At 40.5% G+C, this 21,498-nt stretch overlaps 3 protein-coding genes across 5 annotated transcripts in view; 1 reads left to right on the forward strand and 2 right to left on the reverse strand.

Moving 5' to 3' along the window:
• Window positions 1-10,214, reverse strand: part of pde11a (phosphodiesterase 11a) — a 31,222-nt gene extending 21,008 nt beyond the window's left edge. The window contains exons 1-2 of the mRNA XM_088415764.1: window positions 9,000-10,214; window positions 6,345-6,503 (exon numbers count right to left, since the gene is read on the reverse strand). Of these exons, the coding sequence (XP_088271890.1) occupies window positions 6,345-6,503; window positions 9,000-9,797 (957 nt within the window). The 5' untranslated portion in view covers window positions 9,798-10,214. The remainder of the gene's footprint in view (window positions 1-6,344; window positions 6,504-8,999) is intronic.
• A 1,126-nt stretch (window positions 10,215-11,340) lies between these two features.
• Window positions 11,341-14,070, reverse strand: LOC148423467 (cytochrome c-like). Its single transcript, XM_088415830.1, has 4 exons — window positions 13,943-14,070; window positions 12,376-12,533; window positions 11,689-11,865; window positions 11,341-11,605 (listed from the first exon to the last, which is right to left on the reverse strand). The coding sequence occupies exons 3-4, from the start codon at window positions 11,858-11,860 to the stop codon at window positions 11,460-11,462; spliced, it is 318 nt and encodes a 105-aa protein (XP_088271956.1). The 5' UTR covers window positions 11,861-11,865; window positions 12,376-12,533; window positions 13,943-14,070; the 3' UTR covers window positions 11,341-11,459.
• The window catches only part of osbpl6 (oxysterol binding protein-like 6), a 29,664-nt gene continuing 21,955 nt past the window's right edge, over window positions 13,790-21,498 (forward strand). For 2 of the 3 annotated variants that reach the window (XM_088415822.1, XM_088415825.1), the window contains exons 1-2: window positions 13,790-14,040; window positions 20,271-20,472. In XM_088415822.1, the coding sequence (XP_088271948.1) occupies window positions 20,326-20,472 (147 nt within the window). In that variant the 5' untranslated portion in view covers window positions 13,790-14,040; window positions 20,271-20,325. Of the gene's footprint in view, window positions 14,041-20,199; window positions 20,473-21,498 lie in introns of those variants that run through there. The other variant, XM_088415823.1, reaches the window with a different exon arrangement.

Below are 21,498 nucleotides of genomic sequence, written 5' to 3' on the forward strand. Positions count from 1 at the left end.
GAAGGAAGGAGCAAAGAAAGGATGGAAAGAATGTAGGAAGGAAGGAAATAAGTAAGGAAGGGGGAACGTGGGAAAGAAGGAAGGATTTAAGATGTAAGGAAGGAAGGAACAAAGAAAAGATGGAAGGAAAAAAGGAAAGAAGGAAGGACGAAGGAAGGAAAGTAGAAAAAGGAAGGATTGAAGATGCAAGGAACGAAGGAAATTTTTAACATTTGGATGAAAATGTCCTTCTTTACCTTCCTTCCTTGTGATTCAAAAAACAATTAAGACTGCAAAGTGAGGCATTTCCAATTTAGTGTGTCACATCACACCCATTTTAAGACTAACTACACTTTAAGTGTGTTTTGATCTGCTTGCAAATTGGAATACGCTTCTCACATTATTTTGACTCCAGAAAAATGCCCTAATTTAATCAGAGCAAAAGAAAAAAAGTCTTTCATAAAATCACGATTTGCAGGATCCATCAATTCAACTGACGTTTTACCATTTGACTGAACAGTCCGACTTGCTGCGCCTTGGGCTCATTCAATAAATGCACTCGTATATTCTATACATAAATAATGTAATCAAACAACATTTCCTACTTCCTGCCGCGCTTTGATTCATATTGCGCGTCAATATGCGAGTATGCACTGGACTTGGTACAAAGACGTGCTTAATAACAGCGCACATACAACACACCGGGACTATAATGTGTCTGCCCCTGTAACATCAAATCAATGACATTTAGGAAACAGGGGCTCCTTACTCTGCCCCCTATTTTACTATCAATGTTTAGTATCAGGCTTCACTGCACAGCAACACAATGGGTACAACAAATGCACTAATATTTACCAGCCCCGAAGGTGTGGAGGGCGCAACAATACATGAATGGCGAGCGACTGGGCTGCCTGCAGCTGCTGATATGTGTGTTCCCTTCCGGGATGGCACGATGTATCAATTTCTCATCGGGCCACAAATGAAGATGTGCGAAGAAGTGCAATATTGAACGCTGTCTGCTGGGTGGAAAATGTATCACTTGAGCGACGGTTCATAAAGTGGGTGGGTGGGTGGATGGATGGATGGATGGATGGATGGATGATAGATAGATAGATAGATAGATAGATAGATAGATAGATAGATAGATAGATAGATAGATAGATAGATAGATAGATAGATAGATAGATAGATAGATAGATAGATAGATAGATAGATAGATAGATAAACAGAGCTAGCATGGATAGCTAGCTAGCTACCATAGATAGATAGATAGATAGATAGATAGATAGATAGATAGATAGATAGATAGATAGATAGATAGATAGATAGATAGATAGATAGATAGATAGATAGATAGATAGATAGATAGATAGATAGATAGATAGATAGATAGATAGATAGATAGATAGATAGATAGATAGATAGATAGATAGATAGATAGATAACCAGCTAGCTAGCTAGCTCGCTAGTCAACATTCAGTAATGTCTAAACTACTGGCAACAAAAGCGAGTCAAAATGTGAAAAGGCAACAAGAAAAATGAAAATGGAAGTGCCCCATGAATGTAAACAACGTATTCACTTTTCTGAGTCAGGTTAGCTGGGTCAAACGATGATCTATAGGAGGGTTTCAAACTCAGGGCCTGGGGGTCAGATCCGGAACGCCACATCATTTTATGTGGCCTGCGATTCGACTTCAAGTATCATTACCTAATTTGCAAGTTGTCTTCATTTGTTTCTTTTTAAGTTTTGTTCAAAAAAAACAAGCACTTCATGTTCCCAGCCTCTCTTTTGAACAGTTTTACCGGCTCTCTTATTTGGAAACTAGTTAGAAATGTGACAAACACACCTAAAATGTATTTCACAGTCATACCGTGACAGAAATGATAAGGAAAATGTGACCGGCGATAAAAATGATTTTGACGCCCCCGATCAACAGAAACCTTTTGTACGGTATCTGGGATCGAATGGCTGAACTGTTCCGCTTTCATTCAATATTTTGACAGCGTCAAGCACCTCCTTCTGTTTTTCAACAGTGAAACTGACGCCGAGCAATAAGCTTATCCATTACGCCAATTCAGCTGTCCTCTGGAATTCACTAATCATGATCTTCCGGAAGGGAGGCAGTCATCAGGCCCAAGCAGAGAAAGATTCATTAGCTAGGAGGACTTTGGGGATCTGGCTATGGATCTGTCTGCGCTACTAACAGGCAAACGCAAGAAAAGCAGTGCACTTGCTAATTACGTTCTGGCGGGCAGGCCATTAGACAAGGTTGCATTACAATCCCAGGTTTTCGCCTAGAGACGCGCTGACTGACCGGAGGTAAAAGAGTGCTCTAATAACAAAGGCCAGCTCCTCCTTGACTGTCGCTTCCTCCACTTGGTGGTCTGCAGCTGCTGTTGCGCATAAGGCGGGCTGTGACAATTCACAAGGTCCGCTCTTCATTTCACAAAGAAAATTAGCCGGCGGTTTTTGACCGGGCTCTGAGAATCGTTCTCAGGGTTGTTTCCCGCTTTAGCGTCAGTGTTGACATTCGGAACAAGATATGACCTTCACAATTATTGACGGTAGCCTTACGTTTAGCAACGATTGCGCCGAGGCGAGCGAGAGGACGAAGGTACGGCGTGCTTATTGACATTATGAAAAAAAGCTGCGCAGAGCAAAGAAGACGGAGCGCTTCTTCTGTTCTTCCAATACAAACAGAGGCGTCTTCACATAATTGAGCCTCGTTCTCCTGCCCGGTCTTAAAATAATCTACTTGATCCCAGATGATGTCGTTTCAAGAGCAGCCATTCCACTTCATCGCCACTGCTGTTAGTGACAGAAGACTTTAGGCACGCTTGCTCGTGAAACATTTTATGGCAGACTTCCTCGCGGGATGATTTTTAAAATGAAGACCTCGCTTTTCATATTCAATTTTTTCAAAAGTTGACGGCGCGCCTTATAATCCGGTGCGCCTTATACAGTGCATAAACTGGGAGCTTTCAGTTTTGGGGGACGAAAACATAAAGGAACTTCATCGTCATGTCAATTCTTCAAATTTTACCTGTGTTCAGTTCAAAATGTATTTTTTACAATTAAAATATTTATAATACCATGATTAACATTTTGATATGCTAGATATGTTCCAATTTTGAAGCAGTCTATATGGGGACAAGGTGCAACAAAACTGTTTTTAAGTCAATTAAACAATATATTTTAAAGTTTTACATTGCAATTTGATAAAAAAAAAAAAAAACTAGGATAAATATTTAATTGAATCATAATTATATATTTTTAAACTCTTGATTTTTCTTGGCATTGATCCAAACAACCTTTTAATGTAATCGAGAGGTATTTTTTCTATGCTGCAGATCGTACTTTCCGCATTTCATCATAAAATGATTTTAAAAAGGAATTAAGAATAAATCTTAATTTATAGTTGTCTATTAAAAAAGTCAGACGGGCTTATCTGATTGTTTTGTTGACATTTCCTTCAGTGAAGCTCCACCTAGTGGACGGATAATGCAACCCCAGCCACTATTGTCGCTTCTATTCTATGTGCCTTATAACATGTGCCTTTACTGTATATGAAAACCGTTTTAAAATAAGCCATTCATCAGTACACATAAGTTTGGGCTGTGAAAGAAAAAGCGTTAAACAGATTCATTTAATTTTGTAAAGCTTTAAAATATAATAATAACTCAAGTTATTGTGGCAGCTGCGTCAGCTAACTTTGCAACCAAACTTAGAGGGAAAGTCAATGGGTCAAAAACAGACAAAAATGTACGTTTACGTAATTTAACTTTAAAAAAAAACCTCAAGATTTTCAACCATGATTTTCTGTTATTTTTGTTGTTGTTGCATTTTATAATCTGGTGCACTTTATAGTCCAAAAATGATGTTAATATCGAAGGATTTCCACAGCCTCCTGACATAATGGCAAAAAGAAATGAAATTGCCGCTACATATAAAGAGAAAATGCAAGATATCAAGTGACATATTGAAGTACATATATGAAAATAAGACAACAGCTATAATGCTTCATAAAAGATAACGCGATTATACATAGACGGAGTCATTACTAAAGCTCCCCAAAGATTTCCCATCCCTTAGAGGATGATCACGACACAATTAAAGCAGCGTGGGATTCAAAGCAAACAGCGCGTGTTTAGCTAGCCTATAAGGTTTCAACCACAGAAAGAAATATTTAATGACAATCTGAAATCTTCATAATGACATCTCATATTGCCGCAATGTCCCACGCTTTGCAAAGTGAAATCCATGTTCTTATTACTGAGACCTGCAGCAGCACTACACACTTGCGTTTTATTGTTGTGTGGTAATGCTACCATTAGCTTTCATTACTAATTCATCTATTGCCAGCATTAGTGCAATGGTAAAGCCGGTTAAAAAAATTGCAGAGAGAATAATATGTTCAAAGAAAATTTGAGCCGTATTAGTAATATTTGTTTCTTTTAGGCGAGACTCCACTGAATAAGGACGGGGGAAATTCTCGAGTATGAGTATGAACGGCACTGTAAATTCGACGTCTTTTTTCGCAGAGGATACAGCGTCGTTTGATTTACCAAGAAATTCAGTCCGGCAAGAAATTACCATACAAACGTATGGCACGGGCGAGAAAATCAATCAAAATAATCTTTTCAATCCGCGTCTCCTAGCGCGATCCTATTTGTCGTCTGCTGTTTTCCAGAAATTGGAAATGTAAAAAAAAAAAACACACATCAGAAAGTGAACATATTGCAGTATTCCTAGCAAGTGGTGATAAAATAAAATCCAGTCAACATTGTAATTCATAACAACTAGCAATAAAGCTACTCTGCTCCATTCTCACCCCGTTTCTCATCACACTTGCACAGTTTTCGCCAGGAACGTGCCCCAGAGCCAAACTAACCGGCAGCCATTAAGCATCGCCGATGACAACGCCGAAATGAAGCTGAGCGCACAGGAAAAGTAAAAACCAAGACACTCAGACACCAACAGAGGGACTTTTGGGTTGAACACATGAACGCATGGAGTTGCTAAGCATCACAGCAAATATTCGGCGCGGCTGACAAGTGAGTGTGAATTATTGAAGTAATACATAGTATGCCATAAAGAAGTGGTTCTCAAACTGCTTTCAATTATGTATCCCTTCGTGTGAAATAGTTTTTTCAGCCAAGTCAATCAGCGCAAAGAAAAAAAAAAGGGACTTAAAACAGGATGCTGTGCCATCCGAATCTGGTTTATTAAACTTTGGTACTGAATTTGTACAGGTGTTATTTTATTCAGAATTATCGCGAAACATCAACTGTTTTATTTCTGCCTCGCCTGCAGGAAAATTGCATCATTAATGACAATGCGCGTCTGTTTAAAAAAAAAAGTCGGCAATAATAAAGGGGTGATTATAACAAAATTAGCAATCTGTTGTTTCGTGTTACCGTTAATTTGCTTTTAATTTAAAAAGAAAATAAATGTTCAATTCTTGCCAGTAGGATTAAAAAGCATTCAATTAGATACCTTCACGTACCCCTAGGGGTATTTATTGCCCCCATTTGAGAAAAACGTGATAAAATAAAAGTTCTGTTCAAATATTCTAAAGCATATTGATACCAAACTGGGAGCAAATGGGAAAGCATGTAACGGTTCCATTTTCTAGAACTTCCTTTTAAAAAGACGTCAAGAAAAAGACAAGGAAAATTTGCCGGAGATTTCCAGCGTAAGCTCACAGAATAGTCTTTCAAGGGAAGAACCAATTAGAGTGACTTCCAGGTGAAAAAAAAAAGAAACTCCTTTCACTTTAATATTCCCGCACCTGCGACACCTACGTTATTAACAGAAGACAGCCTGAAAAGATAATTTCATAACACAATCGCTCTATTCATGTCCTAGCAGCACCAGAAAACTGTGAAGCTGAATTTTTGAAATGCCACACATGAATCAGCATCTGGCTTGTGCGCTCACTTTCCTTTGGAATTATTTAATTTTATTTTAATTTGAAATTAAAAACGAGTCTGAAAAGCAATACTAGAAGCTGACACATCCAAATCAGTTCCTCCTTCCGCTATCTCATGCACTGCAAATGGAGCAGCTCTGTTCACACCCACAATGGCGCAGACTACCTTTTTCTAAGTAGGCCAAGTTGCCGTTTTGCAGTCATTTACACCACAAGCACTAAACGTTTTAAAATAAGCCCAAACATTGATGTGTGGTGCACAAACCTAAACTAAAACCCTTTTTTTAAAAAATGTTTTACTACTTGCAGGCAAAATAATTGGCTGTGAGGCAGGAACGGACGAAATTCAAACAAGGGAAAATAAACTGGCAATATTGATATGGTCCGCAAATGTCAACGTGACAACAGCGGCCAGCATAGTGAAGAGATTACCTTTTCATCATCTTCAGTGAAGATTTCCACACTTGAGGTCTTGTTGATGGCCTGAGCGACTCCAATAATCTCGCCGTCGCTGTTGCGAATGGGCATGCACAAAAGCGACTTGGTCTTGTACCCCGTCAGCTTGTCGATTTCGTCGCTGAAGCGCCGATCCTGCCAGACGACACGATTACACACAACGTGATTAACAGAAAGATCGACCCTGTAATTTCTTCATGTATAACTCAGCAGGGTGCCAAATTGGGATTAGGTGTCATAAAGCTTCCATTTTAATTGCCTTTTCTCTCATGTACTGTCATCATAAAGTATTTTTCTTGTAAATGGAATTGCCGTGAATCAATTAGTGGGATTATCTTATTTTTTTTAAAAACTGAATAACTGTGTTCTGGAATAGATCCAAAATAGTTGACTGTGTGCCGCCATGTTTACATATTGGACTGTATATGTGTGCTGTGTTTTTTTAATGATTACGTTGTACGTTACTTTTGACTGCAGCAGGGACGAGAAAATGAAGCCTCATTATTAAGCACTTGTGATGGGGTTTTTTTCCACTTTTTTTTCCACTCTAGATGGAAGTCTTGGTTTCAATATGCAATGGAAATTTAATAGTTTTGATGCACTAGATTTGAGCGTTAAACCAAGAGCACCATCTAGTGGGGGTCAAAAAACATGAGCGCTTCGTGATGCTTCATTTTCTCATCGCGAGATCATTCTAGGGTTAGAGGTTAATGGGTGCTAAATTTAACAGGTATGTACAGTTATGAAACAATATTATCTTCCCAACTGTTATATATGAAAAAAAAAATCTCAAAGCTTTCAGGGGCACTATGCTTAATTCTAGAGTGCCTTGGCACCTGCAAAAATGGGCTAAAACGGACGGCAGAACAAATATCCTCTTGAGGGACAATACTGTAAAGCTCTGAATGGAAAAAAAAAACATGCCTTTTAACGTGCCAGGTTTTTCTGATGTACTGTAGTTTGGCAATGTTTACACATTTCACATGAAAGAACTGTCTGAAGTCTAACCGATATATTTTTAGTGGAGAAGGAAAAGGAAAACAAAAACTGTAACCATTAATGACAATTAGGCTCCACAGCATTCAAATCCATTTTGAGCTGCAGTGTGAATATATAATAGATATTAAAAAGTCTACACACCCTTGTTCAAATTTTAACCATTAACTCGTTCAGTGAGTACCATTTTCGGACCCCTTTTTACTTTACCACAGGAAAAAAAAGAAATTAACATATATAAGTATGATTAGTACCTGGGATAGAGTGTCTGGATTCCTAAAAAACGTGAAAGTATGTCTTTGGTGCAGAAATAATTAATTGGCATTAGTAATTTTCCCCCCTTTTTCAAGAGGATAATTATAAGTCAATAATTGAGATAATGTGGTTGCACAAGTGCAAAAATCCTCTTATCACTAAGATGTGGCTGTGTTTTTAGCCTGACGACAAATTTCTTAATATGATTGTGGAGGATGGTTTTGTGCACAAAGGTCTTCCGAAGAAAGTACACGCGAACATTCTTTCAAGGAATGCGACTCTCTTCGTAAATTATTTGGAACGGATGTTTACTTTTTAACTTCCCCTCCGGAATCTGATGTGCCGTATTCCTGTGACAGCGGGATGAATCTTGGGATATTTTTCTCGCCAAGCCTTCACAAGTCACCAATAAATGCATCCTTGGTAGGAAAATGAAGCTTCATGAACCACCTGTAATGATTTTTTTTTTCCCATCTCAAGATGGTGCTCGGTTTAAAAAAAAAAAAAAAAAAAAGGCTGTAAGGGAAATGTATTAAAGGGACAATGTGTAAGATTTAGACAGTTTTTCATTATGGACAACAGGAGGTGCTGCGTTTACCTTTGTCCGTAGCTATAACAAACATGGCCGCCTCAGGAGAAGTGCCACCCCATGTAATATATTGATAACTAGACCTACGATTATATTGAAAACATACTGTTAGTCATTACGAACAGAGATATTTGCAAGTTTTTAAAATGTAAAATCGTTTAATGTATTCCTTTGTAATAAAAAACGGTCTAAATCTTACACACTATCTCTTTAAGTGACCAGTACGCAGCGACACAGCATGCTAGCATTTCTCAATTTTAGCCGCTAGCATAATTGGACTTCTCATAATAGCTTTTCTTGTTAAATTTCTTTCTAGCACTTTGTGATACACACCCAGCACCTCCAATAATTCACGTACCTCTAATTACAAATACATAAATGAATAAATATATATACTGTATAAATATTTCAATTTGTTATTTTTTTAAAGCCGCAGGTTAATTGCACCGTAGTTGTATGATAAGCGTCAAAACTCAGTGAACGGGAGTTTTGAAGTCTCGCGATGCTGACAGACATTAGGTGCATTCAAATGCCTTCGGACTTTTCGCACTCACACAGAATGTATTTAGTTATTCGGATCTACTGTTACACACTGCTTAATTTACCTGGCAACAGATGAAAATGGGAATTATTTGGGTTTATTTTTCCCCATTTACAGCGGTGTTGATTGTCTTTCTAACATTAAGTAACATTTATGTGTTCATATTAAGCGTTTTAAACAAAACGATGCCACCGGACCAGAATTGAACGCTCTAATCATGGTTATCATCATCACTGTCGCCGGGGGTCACCTGGTAAGCGTCCGGAATGTTGACAGTCTCCCCGTGCTCAGCCACGTATCCGATGATCCCTTTGCCCCACGGCACCTGCACCTCGTCCGAGTTCATGGAGGGCAGCACGGTGGTGCCCGCGTGCACGTCAAAGAACTTGGACACGAGCGTCTTCTTGTTCCCGGTGCCCTCCACCAGGAACAGGGAGCACCGGTCCGCGTCCACCATGATGCACACGAACACCAGGATCTTATAGCTGAGGCTGGTCAGGTCCAAGTCGTTGGAGATGTCTTTGACCAGCTCCAGGAAGAACTCCCTCTCGTTGTTCTCTTTCAAGTAGTATTTGAAATCCACGGCCGTGGACGGGTACTGCGGGATGTTGACTCTGGACTCGAGCAGAGCGCTCAGGATGTGCGCGGTGGTCGGAGGAAGCGAGCTCGCCTTCCTCAGCAGCGCTCTCCTGCGCATGCTGCTCAGCGGCTCCTGGGCCCGAGAGTTGACCTGCTCGTCGTAGGTTCGGTTGACGTTGACGGCTTTGGAGCGGGCGAAAGTTTTGCGCAGCTCCTTCTGCGAGGCTCTGCGTTGCAAGCCGTCGCATTTGCTCGCCCAGCTGTCCCTGATCAGCGCGGCGCCCTTCTCGTCCCGAGGCTCGGACGGGGTCGCGGCCACCGGACCCGACTTGGCCGCCTGGTGGTTCTTCAGCCACTTCTCCACCATGCCATAAGTCCCCTTTCGATTCAGGTAATCCTCGAATAACTCGGGGTGCGAGTCCAGGAAAGTTTCCACGTCAGAGAAACACACCATATTGGCCACTGCCATACCTGGTCTCCGGATGCTCCTCGCCGAACCAAAGCCACCAAGCCGCGCGGAGAACGACCATCTATGAGGCTTGGCTGGGGGTCCAGGTTAGAAAATCCCCGGGAATTCCACAGATGCGTCGGGTTGGAAACATCTCATCTCCGGCTTCCACTCCGAGGATGCCCTTCTTTGAAAAGCATCTTACCTCCTCCAAGTTCATCCGTTGCGACTGTTCATTGTAAGCGACCCACAAGAAACAAGCAGCGGTGGGAAAACATCAGAGGAGATCCACAAGCGAGCGACATTGCGCAGCGTGTGTGTGCGCGCGTGTGTGTTGTTGTGTGCAAATGACTATGTTGCCTGTGGTTGGCTCGACCCGCTGACGTGGGCTTCGTCATGAAGCTGAGCTTGCAGGCTCCCGTGGCTCGGTCCAGCATCCAAAGCCTGTGGACATGTCAACGGCTCGCTACCCTTCCCGGAAACGCTCCAAAATGCCTGCCAAGCAGAAAAACGCGTGTATTTAGTTCAGCCTATTACTTATTCATAAGACTATAAAACATTCACGTACTCGTTTAAATTGAAGGAAAGACCGCTGCCTTGCCGACCGACGCGGTTATAATCCAATTATTTGAGATGAAGTATCTCAATTTAAGGATCATTGTTAAGTTTTAGCCATGCAAAGGCATTTCATAAGTGGAAGAATGCTGGCTTATAGACTTTGTGCAGTTGCTTTTTTGAACACTAGAGGGAGGTATTTACAAACTTCGCCATTATTCGTCACAATTAGGGCGAAAACTGCGATTAGTGAAACTCAATTGTCCCATAAAACATTCAAATACATTTTAGTATACTACCTTATTCTTTACCTGCTATCTTCTCCTGAAACTTGTGTCCACTGTCGTTTCAGCTTTGTCTCAGCATAGCTGCAAAGTTAATGACAGCCCGCAACACCTGAGACATCGGTGGAAAGGCCGAGGTGTCCTCGATTGAGCATACGAGGACGAGTGAAGAGATATTGAATAAAAAGAAATGTTCACTACAGTAGACATAAATGAAAAGGCTGTGGGGCGGAGCTACATGGTGGTAAAGCTCTCACTGCTCTTGGTCCCCCAAACATTTAGAGGTAAATCTTGATGTGATTTTTCTGCACTTTTACATTCACGGAGTATTCATATACACCGTAATATCTATCAATTGTTTACTGATCTTGGGGGGGGGGGGCGTCTTTGCTTTTGCCCAACAACACAGCATTCCTAGATATTCGTAACATGGAAACAGGAAGCTGCTATCTCTAGTTCCAAGGGATCACGCCATACACAAGCAAATTGTAAATCCCACCATTAGTGCTACTTCTCAAAAGTAAACAACGGCTTAACATGGCACTCACACTGCAAGAACTTTGGAGGTACAGTATTTATTCAATGGAACTGAGGTATTATAACAAAATTATTGTAAACAAGTAACAGATTTATGAACAAAAAAATAAAGTCGAGACAAGCATATCACAATCGTCATCTTTGAATGTGAATACAGTATAATATATAGTATAAGTTATGCTTTTGAAAAAAAAAAAAAAGTTAAAACCAGGGAGTAGCTATCACTCCACCGATCATGTAAGTATCAAAACTAGATGAATTACTGTGTTCATTGTGAAGATGAAAGAGAAAATGCATCCCTTTTTTTTTAAGAAGTTGCGGATTTAAGATATTCTATAAGGTCAGCGCGCTCGTTTTTCTTCTTTATGCCAGCAAAGATCATCTTTGTTCCAGGAATGTATTTTTTGGGGTTCTCCAGGTAGACGTTCAGGGTGTCCTCATCCCAGATGATGCCTGCAAGTCAACAAAAGAACGTCTCCAGAAAATACACTTTTTAAAAATGGCCACCACTGATATGAAACATGCGCATTTCTTACCTTTGCTTTTATTGGCATCTGTATAGCTGTAACCTTCTGCCTGGCCTGTTTTACGACCAAACAGACCCCACAAGTTTGGGCCCACCTTGTGTTTCCCCCCATTTTCCACCGTGTGACACTGAGCACACTTCTGCACAAACGACTTCTTCCCTTTATTGATGTCTCCAGGCATTTTGTCTATGGACATAACAGTTAGAAATCATATACACGTTTTTTCTTTGCGTTACAACACAGAAAAAGAATTCGAGTCATTTCTTGTGGCGCACGACTGAAGACAAACGACCACTAGGGGGAGCTCGTTTACAAGTTATGCAACTTTGAAGCGATTACTAAACCACTCGGACATCATTACGAGTTGAAATCGTATAAAGCGCATATTGGGTTAACATTCTCAGTAGAAGTGAAAATACAACTGAGAAAATCAAAATTGGCGGCGATAAAACCAAGTAGTGAGTTAACTGTGTGAGAGTCTGAAAAGTTCAACGCAGTCGTTACAAGAGTGTAAGACGACAACATATTGATCTCAGCTGTAAAACGAAATTTGGAAAACGACTGTACGGAAATGCAACTAAGAGAATAAAACAAGATAGAACCGCAGACAGGAAAACAAATCTCGTCACCACAGCGAACCGCGGTCGAAAACAACTAGCAATCAATAAGGCAAATTTGTATCAACCCGGATCTTACCTTTAAAATATATCTCACTCAGCCAAACGGTACAACTTTTTAGTCGTAGTGAAGTTTCCCCTCTTCAATGAATCGTCAGTGACTAACACATGTGCTTCCTCCCGGTGAATTTACGCCTTTGGATACGTCATCGGTCAGCTGACCTTTTGCGTCACAACCTGTTACATTAGACGTGTATGTCTTACCAAACAGCACGAGAAACTCATTCATAACGGTTCTATATTTTAAGTTTAACCAACAACAAAAAAAAAACACAAGAGGGGAAACCGAATTTTCAAATGACTAAAATTATGTTAGTATCGCGAAACCTTATCTTAAACTGCTTTTCAAGTTAACAGTGAATCATAATGAATGCTGCAGCCTCTAGCGAATGTATACTTACGTGTTCTATAATAAGGTCACTCAAGGTCATTTGTGCTTTGATGCAATTATATGGAAGTGACTGGCCTTGTGCTATTTTTTTCCCTAGTAGTCTGGACAATACATACTGCGTATGTCTCGAAAGGTTTTAAAGAATACTTCTGTGGTGGCAAACTAACCTTACCTGGAAATATATATTAATTACACAATTTAAACATGTTATGTAACAATAGTTTTTGTGGGCTCCCTCTAGCAGTACACACACACACTTTTTAGAAAAATAGTGCAGAATCTAATGGGGCTGCTTTTTTGCCACTTGCTGTCCACTGAAAATGACATCACAGTTGCTCAATCCTCAGTGAATAATTAGCCACCTTTTTTCTTTTTAATTTAGTCATGTGACGTTCACAAGCTGAGCTGTAATTGACTGTTAACCTCTAAACAACTGTGATGTCATTTTCAGTATTTATCATCATACGTGTTTAAACTATTGGAGCAGCATAGAACATAGTATGTAAAGATTTTTTTTTTTTAATTTGGCTTCTCCAAGTTAAATACAACTGAACTGTAGCTTCAGGCAGTGATTTTGTGTGTGTTACTAAGCGATTCCTCCGGAGTTCAATTTTTAAGATTACGGCGCCATAACTATGTTTTCGACCAGTAGGTCTCTGCAATACACCATATTATTATTAATTTCCCCTTTGAGTTCAAAACATTTAATCTTTAAAATAGACTGGGTATAAATATATTTTGTACAGTGAGCTCGCTCTTCGAAACGTCGCTCCTCAGCAATGGGTAAACGCTTCAGTTATTATCGGTGTACTTTTAGAGGTCCCTGAATATGCCTGCTTGAAAAAAATTGGATTCAGACTACTTTCGGATAGTGATCGTCCTAATTGGTGCAGATTTTTTTTTGTTTACTATATAAATTGTACCATGTTGTATTTGGAGGTTCACGACGCCATAATCATGTTTTGGATCAGCAGGCGTCCGCACGATCCATTCCGTTGCTTTGTTCCCTCCCTAAGCCAATCCTGCTGCAAGGAGGAGCTTGCAGAGTGCGGCTGAACGGAGCGGAGCATCTCATCTCGTATACGAGGAAACGGACAAACACATCACTTTCGCCCCCACACTCGCCTCTGGTGTAAAACATGTCTTCTGCGAAAAATTGACGTCTCGGAGGTGGATCTTGATTCTTACGGCTTACCTCGGGAAAAGTGGATCGTCGCTTTGCGGGGAGAGCTGCTCGGTTGTTGCCTGCGCCAAGAACTGTTAAGACATGGTCATTACACCACCGCATCTGTGGTAAGACAAGAAACTGTTCTCTCTCCTCAGAATTATACCCGATAAGAGTGCAACAGAATGCAGCTTTGATGTGAACGTCTTCTGTGTCGAGTCCATTCTCCTCGTCGGTGAGACCCGAGCATCCTTTATTTATTTATTTATTTTATATTTGCATCCGGAGTGAGTCACTGAGGACCAACCAACAAGCACCTAGCTGACTTTACTAGCATCTGCAAAGTGTGTCGTAAATTGAATGGCTTTACCTTGATTGTTTGCACACTGTCTCGTTCACACGTTTGCTTTTTGTCAGACCTTGAAATGGGGATGCCATTGAGGAGCAATTCAGCATCCAGTGACTATTCACCCTTTTAGATTAAAAACTAAACAGCAAGGTTTGAACATTTTCTAAATGTGATTTATGAAGCCTATATCCATAAAGCACAAGCTGTATTCTTAATATTCCGTTCATGTTAAGCAGATTGGCAGCATGCCCGGAAAGAAAGTTATCCAACTTCTGTCACTTTATGGGATTGCTCCACGTTATCTGCCGGTTTCTGCGGGCCAAGGTCGCCCAGTGACTTTGCAGTTGTTTAAAATGCCTTCATATCACGCGAATCAATGAGAAGCAGATAACTGGAAACTATTTGCCAGGTTTTCTTCCCCCCAGCGATCTCTTTTAAGGATCTGCGGTTTATTCTTTTGGGGCTCTCCTGAAAAATCTTCAAGTCGTAGAAATCCTTCTCCCTTGTCATGCATCTTTTCCCCTGTCGGCTAAAAATGATGGGAGAAATGAATTCCCTTACATTTGCATATTCATAACATCGCATTTTTGTTTTCTCAAACAAGTGCTTCTTATGAATAAGCTTTAGAGCTGTTTTTTTTAATCTCCGTAACGATGAAAACCATAAGACTGCTTTAGAACAGCTCTATGAGCACTATGACTCATCTGTTATGGTTTTTTGCCTCACTTTGTCATATTCACTGTAAACATCTCCCACTGTGTTTGGCGTTACACTTCTTACTCGCAGTCCATTATATCCGGTGGCCAAAAAGCACCGGTGAGTAAAACAGGCCTACCTAGATGATGTAATGAATGCAGCCCATGATAAACTGGCTTGGTCCAGTTACCGTCGTCAGGAAAAAGATGAGCCTCTCTTGAAAGAGACGCGACTCCCTCTCTCTGCCTCCTGATGTCGCGTGACACATACGAGCTAGCTAGTCTGTTGTTCCATGTGTATCGTTAGCCGATAAAGTTATGAATTCAGTTGTCCTGGCTGGTCAGTTCTGCGACAGGGTTTTTCATCCAATATGGTGGAAATAGAATAAGGAAAATGTTGTGTCTAACTTCCTTGTATCTATGCTGGTGCTGAGCCTTGTCCTCATAGTCAAGTGTCATGATGTGGGTTGGATCTTGTGATGCCGCCCTTTATCGGGATAGATGATTCGCCTCGCTTGAATCAGGATTCCGAAATGCTCCCCTCAGGGAGAATTTTGACTTTTCGCTAGCTTCCACCGAGGTCACGGCACATTTTCTAGCGGAAGACCCCGAGGGATTTTTTTGCTCGAAGATTATTCAGGAGAGCAGATTGTCGTTATGCCGCTGACTGAACCTGATGCTGATTTCCGCCCTAATTAAACTAAAAATGAAAGCATCTGGCTTTATATATATATATATATATATATATATATATATATATATATATATATATATATATATATATATATATATATATATATTAGGGCTGTCAAAGTTACACCAAAAACATTAGTTTCCGTGGCAGTTGAACTCTGCAAGCTGACTTAAAAGATAGTCGCAGGAACAAAGCCATCAAAGATGAAGGTTCAATTCTTTTTCATTTAAAAGGGTGCTCAACAGCTGATTGGAAAAACAAGAACCTCACACACATCGCAAAGCCAAGTTGAAAAACAATATTCTTACGACAGTCTTCAAAGCAAAAGACTCTGCTCAAGGGCTTCACAAATGCTGCTTGAGTTTGGTGCTGATGGGCAGAATTAAACCTATAACTGAGAAGTTAAGAATTGCTTCTGGGAGGACTTAAAGCAAAAATGCCTGTAAAAAAACGAATTAAGTGAATACATTTCCGTGTTCTCTAGCCAGCGCACTTTTAATTTAATCAGATGGAGACATCATAACTTTTACATGATCCTTTTCATTTGAGTAATATTAATGTGTGTGAACACTGATGGACTCGGACGGTGGTTCAGTCTGCCCGCTTCTTTTATTGAAAATAATACAGCTGATACAGCTAAGCTAACAGGAGCTGCTGTTAGCTTTAACTGACACTGGCGGCTAACAGCCAAATGTCCTGTTTTGGTCATTATTGTAAGAATACGACCGATATAAAAAAAATGAAATGCATCAAAATTAAGTTTGTGTAGCTGACAAATCAATCTTCCTAGAATGGTGTTCAATAAAAAAGTATATATAATATTTAAGTTACTGTTTATGGGATGCACCCATACGTTTGGCCTTCATTTATCTGGAAAAAAAAAAGTGTGTTATATTTGGGAAATTACGCAGTAATTTCAAGATTGCGGAATATGCAACAAAATCCATCAGTTTTTACCCCACTTTTTTGCCACGAGCTGCCTCAGTGCACATTTACAAGTACTGTGATCTGCATTGTAGTCCCGCTGAAAGCTTTACAATTATTTTCTTTCTGACAAAAGTTAGAGGTCCAAAATGTTTGGTAGAAGATGCAACACGCACATTGTTGAGCAAGCACAACTGCAAAGGACGTGAGGGGCTTTTCTTGCTTATGTCAACATTTCATGAACGCGGCAGCGCTAAGAACCGCTAACTGAAAAACGGTCAAGGGGAAATAGGACTGTGGGGCTTGGCTCGTTTCCAACCTATGAGACACGTTTCCCTTCTTCACCATGCGCAGGCTCAAGCGTAGCTCATAAATGTGTTATTTTTGCATGTGTAACACCCAGGTTGAAATATACGTTGGCGGTATTGACGTTGCATATTGATAAACAACAACAGAAGGCTTCACTCAAATCTTTTTCGACCCAATTTATCATCTCATTTAGGTATTTCTTCAAAACGCAAAAGCATGAATTCCGAGTCACCTGTGCTAAGATGCTGTTGTGGCTACAGCGATGTGGTGACGCTTTCTTTATCCCTGCGCTCACAGAGAGCCATAATCACAGTGACTGGATTTAGAAGATTAGGCTCATGACTAATCAAGTCCTGAGCCGAGAGTCTCTCACATGGCAACTATCTTCATACGTGGAAGATTTTCAAAGAGGACTCCAGCCTATGCTGCTGAGACCCAGCCTATTCATTTGAACTAAATGTCATAATTTGCCCGCTAGCGCCAGCCGGTGGTTTTGGTATGTCAACAAAAATATTCAATTGCGCCCCGTTCGCGAGTTGCCGTTGAAAGGATTATTGCAAAAATCGGGGAAAATGCATGATAAAACATTGCGTTTTCAATAGGTCTAAAATTGAGAATATTTCTAATTTTGACTGGCAGTAATTGAGCCTGACATGGGCTAAATTTGACACCTATTGAGTGTACCTCTTGATCTCCCGTTTGCAAGCATTTAAAGGGGACGCCGGCGTGGCATATTGAAAGTCATCATGTTTTAACAACCTATGCAATATTTTTGCCTCGTAATTTTTTTGTATGCTTTTCCTTTATATCGCGCATCAAAATCGTCAAAAAGCCCCTGTTGGGTCAAAATTTTCCCTGGGGTTTTAAGACTGTCCAGACATTAACCCTTGCTAGTGATTTTGATCATTTTGGGTCATTTTTTTCCACATCATTCTATCACTATTTTAGCCAAAGGAAAGCAGACTCGTAGTAGTGTGATAACTTAAGCGGTCTTACCATGTTGGACTTGTTGTAAATTTCAGCTCCCTAGTGTCTTTTGTCACTGCTTTCCCTTTGATGTGAAATTCCTTAGATGTAACGATCAAAAGATTGGACCAACTACTGCACGAGGGTTAAACATACACTAACGGCCGTGAAAAGACAGACTGACATTTTTGCCGTTAAAACCGTCCAATAACATTTGCGTTGTGGTTTTACGACCGGCTGATAAAAGCGTTTCTATTTTACAGATCATCAAAAGTTAATCAGTCTCTTAACCGGTTAAACCTCTGGCTTCTGCTTCCTTATGCGGTTCTATTAAATAGGCTTAGCGCCATACACCGCCACGCGGCGAGATTTAGAACCCGGTCTCGCCCGAGCCCAGATCTTCGTCGGCTTAAGACGGCGAGGAGAGGGACGCTGTTCAAGGACTTGAATAATACATTATAGTGTGTGAGCGTAGTGCATATCTGAGTGCGTAATGCTGAGGTGTGCAGAGCTGCGCAGTGGACCGGAGTTTCCCCGCAGCTCGACGGACAATCGCCGCGTTAAAACCAAAAGGCTTGTTTGCATCATTTCTTATACATTTGTTACCACACGGCGATCTGCGCCCGCACGATTTCAGCAAATGACAGACACGCCGTTTAAATTTCCTAAAGCTCGATGGGATTAGATTGTATTATACTGATTTTTATCCAACGCTCCAAATCCCCCAAATGACTTTTACGCTCATTAATTTTACACTCACAAAAAGGGGAAATCCCATTGAAGTGACTTCAAGCGGACAAGTTAAGATCGTTCAAATTGGACGCCTAATCATTTGATCTCAGTTCAGAAGCAACTGGGAAATGTACCTACATCTCACAATTCAATTTGTGTTTTCTATTTCTGGGATTAATATCAATTGCAGGCCAACGTACTTCCGTCGTGTTTATTTAAAATAAAACAGGATAAATTCTGCAATCGCTATCCAATTTCTCATGAAAGCCAACTAGGTTGTTTCCTCATTATAGGGCAGTTCGGTAATTGCGGCTTCATACTATCGCAGATTTTTATTTATGACTGTAACGTTTTCTATCGCTGGCTTGCATCGTTTATTTCTTTGCAATTGTTCTTGCTTGTAGGTCAGACCAAAATAAAGTAATTTTATTGATAAAAAACAAACAAATTTTCTCCCTTTTAAGTCAATGAGGAAAAAAAAATCGCAGATTTTTATTTATGACTGTAACGTTTTCTATCGCTGGCTTGCATCGTTTATTTCTTTGCAATTGTTCTTGCTTGTAGGTCAGACCATTCAAAATAAAGTAATTTTATTGATAAAAAAAAACAAATTTTCTCCCTTTTAAGTCAATGAGGAAAAAAAACAATCGCAGATTTTTATTTATGACTAACATTTTCTATCGCTGGCTTGCATCGTTTATTTCTTTGCAATTGTTCTTGCTTGTAGGTCAGACCATTCAAAATAAAGTAATTTTATTGATAAAAAAAAAACAAATTTTCTCCCTTTTAAGTCAATGAGGAAAAAAAAAAATCAACCTCTACTACATAGATTTTTATTTATGACCATATGTACATATTGTAGGTTTATCTAGTTGTTTTTCTTACCGTGGGAATTTTGGGGAACGTAACCCTCGCGATAAATGAGTAAACATTGTACAGTATTTGAAAAAAAAATAAATAATAGTGCTTGTAAATAAGCTAGTTGTAAGGCTATTTGAATCTCTAAAGCCACTTTCTCACTGAGGGGCAAATGCCGGTGCGTGTCCATGAAGGTCACCAGAGGTCACCATACATCACCCAAACGTCAACGAAAGGTCGCCAAAATGTTGCCAGACGTTGCCTTTGTCAAAATTGCTTTGCGACAAGGGTAATACAGTTAAATGTCTGGCGACCTTTGCTGACCTTTTGGCGAAAACTTGGAGACTAAACAGTGACGCAACAGTGGACACAAGGAATCGGCTTGGTCCTAGGAGGACATCTGTCCTTACACAAATACCGATTTAGAATAGTGTTTTGCTGATCTGATTAACCAAGAGATTGACATGAATCGATCATCTGATTTTGTCCGCGGCAGTCGGAGTGATCTGTCTCCAAATAAGCTTTGACTTGATGCCAGGCACATTATCCAGAGAACATCCATCCAATCCGTTTGCTAATAGTTATGAGGAGGTTCCCGAAAAATTGGGAGCGACAGGATTTGGATTTGGCTATTTGGCTTTTACTAAATGTTTTCATCCATCAATTCATCCAAAGAGTAAATACGTAGGGGCGCGGTTAACGGCAAAAAATACAAAACCGATTCCTACAAAATGGTGGGGCGTGGCCCATGAAATGCTGGCAAATTATATGCATTTTTTTTTTTTTAATGTCCGGGACAATAACTATGAACTTCCCGAATTGCCATTTCAGATGACGCTCAATCATCAAGTAAGCAGCTAATCCGCCGAGCCCACCGCCCTCTACCATGTCCCACTCCCAACACTTGCAGCGGGGCGCCCACGGCCGCGCCATGAGCTCCGAGGAGAGGAGCTCCGGGACGGTCAACAAGACCTCCACGCCGGTGCACAAGAGCGCCTCGTCCTCGTCCTCGTCCCAGCGCGACAGCCGGCAGGTACGCCGATTTGCAAGCCTCAAGCGCTTACCGATAGCGAGCGTATGACCACGGGGAAAAGGATTTGCTTTTGCATTGTCAAGTGTAATTGTGTTAAATAAGGATTGGCATCTTTTTTTTAGGCACTTTGATGGACTTTGGACAAACCTTTAAACTGTATAAATGCTGGAAAAAAATAGTTAAGCGTTGTTGAAAGTTGGTTTATATTGCTTTTTCCTTTTGTCAGTGTTAAAAAGGATACAAATTCCGTATACTTATACACTTTTTAGATCCAATATTCTTATTTATGGTCAGCGTGCGGGGGGGGCACAAAATGTTTTCACTTTCGTGGGGGGCTTCGCAAGATATAACTGAGAAGCACTGACCTAAAGCAATGGATTTCTTGAATTTCTAAAGCAATTGATTACGTTTAGTACCGGTTGTTTTAGACCATAGGTGTGGAACTCCAGTCCTTGAGGGCCGGCATCCTGCATGTTTTCCGCTTTTCTTTCCCCAACACACCTGATTCAAATAATTGGCTCATTAGCAAGCTCTGCGGGAGCTTCAAAATGATCCCAATCATTTGAATCAGGTGTTTTTGAGGGAAAAGGTTTGAAAACATGTAGGATACCGGCCCTCGAGGACTGGAGTTCGACACCTGTGTTTTAGACACTCTTTTAGCCTAACACTTGAAAATATATTAATGAGTACCTGGGATTGAATTTCTGGACTCTTAAAAAAAAACTAAAAACATGTCTTTTAGATTGAATGAACTAGTCATTTTTCAGACATGAGGCCATTTGCATGTGACGGCTTGGGTTTTGCAAAGCCTACCATTTCCCTGCCCGTGGCTCACCAACTGACCTCTGGGACAAAAACCTTGTATACCGTATATATGGTGGGTCAAAACCAATTAACCCAACTGAGTAAGAAAATAAGAAAAGACATAAAAGGTCACGTCCACGATCACATTTTGGAATTGCTGGAAGATATACATACATATACTCTCGTCTGTTCACTCAGTTTGCCACTACGGAAATAAGAATG

This window comes from Hippichthys cyanospilos, chromosome 5, assembly GCF_059441005.1.
Source record: "Hippichthys cyanospilos isolate Australia breed blue-spotted pipefish chromosome 5, RoL_Hcya_1.0, whole genome shotgun sequence".
In the NCBI taxonomy this organism is placed as follows: Eukaryota; Metazoa; Chordata; class Actinopteri; order Syngnathiformes; family Syngnathidae; genus Hippichthys; species Hippichthys cyanospilos.

Coding starts and splice junctions, on each gene's coding strand:
- LOC148423467 (XM_088415830.1), bottom strand. CDS start 11,860: ATGCCTGGAGACATCAATAAAGGGAAGAAGTCGTTTGTGCAGAAGTGT. Junction 11,606..11,688: donor AGATGCCAATAAAAGCAAAG/GTAAGAAATGCG, acceptor GTTGACTTGCAG/GCATCATCTGGGATGAGGAC.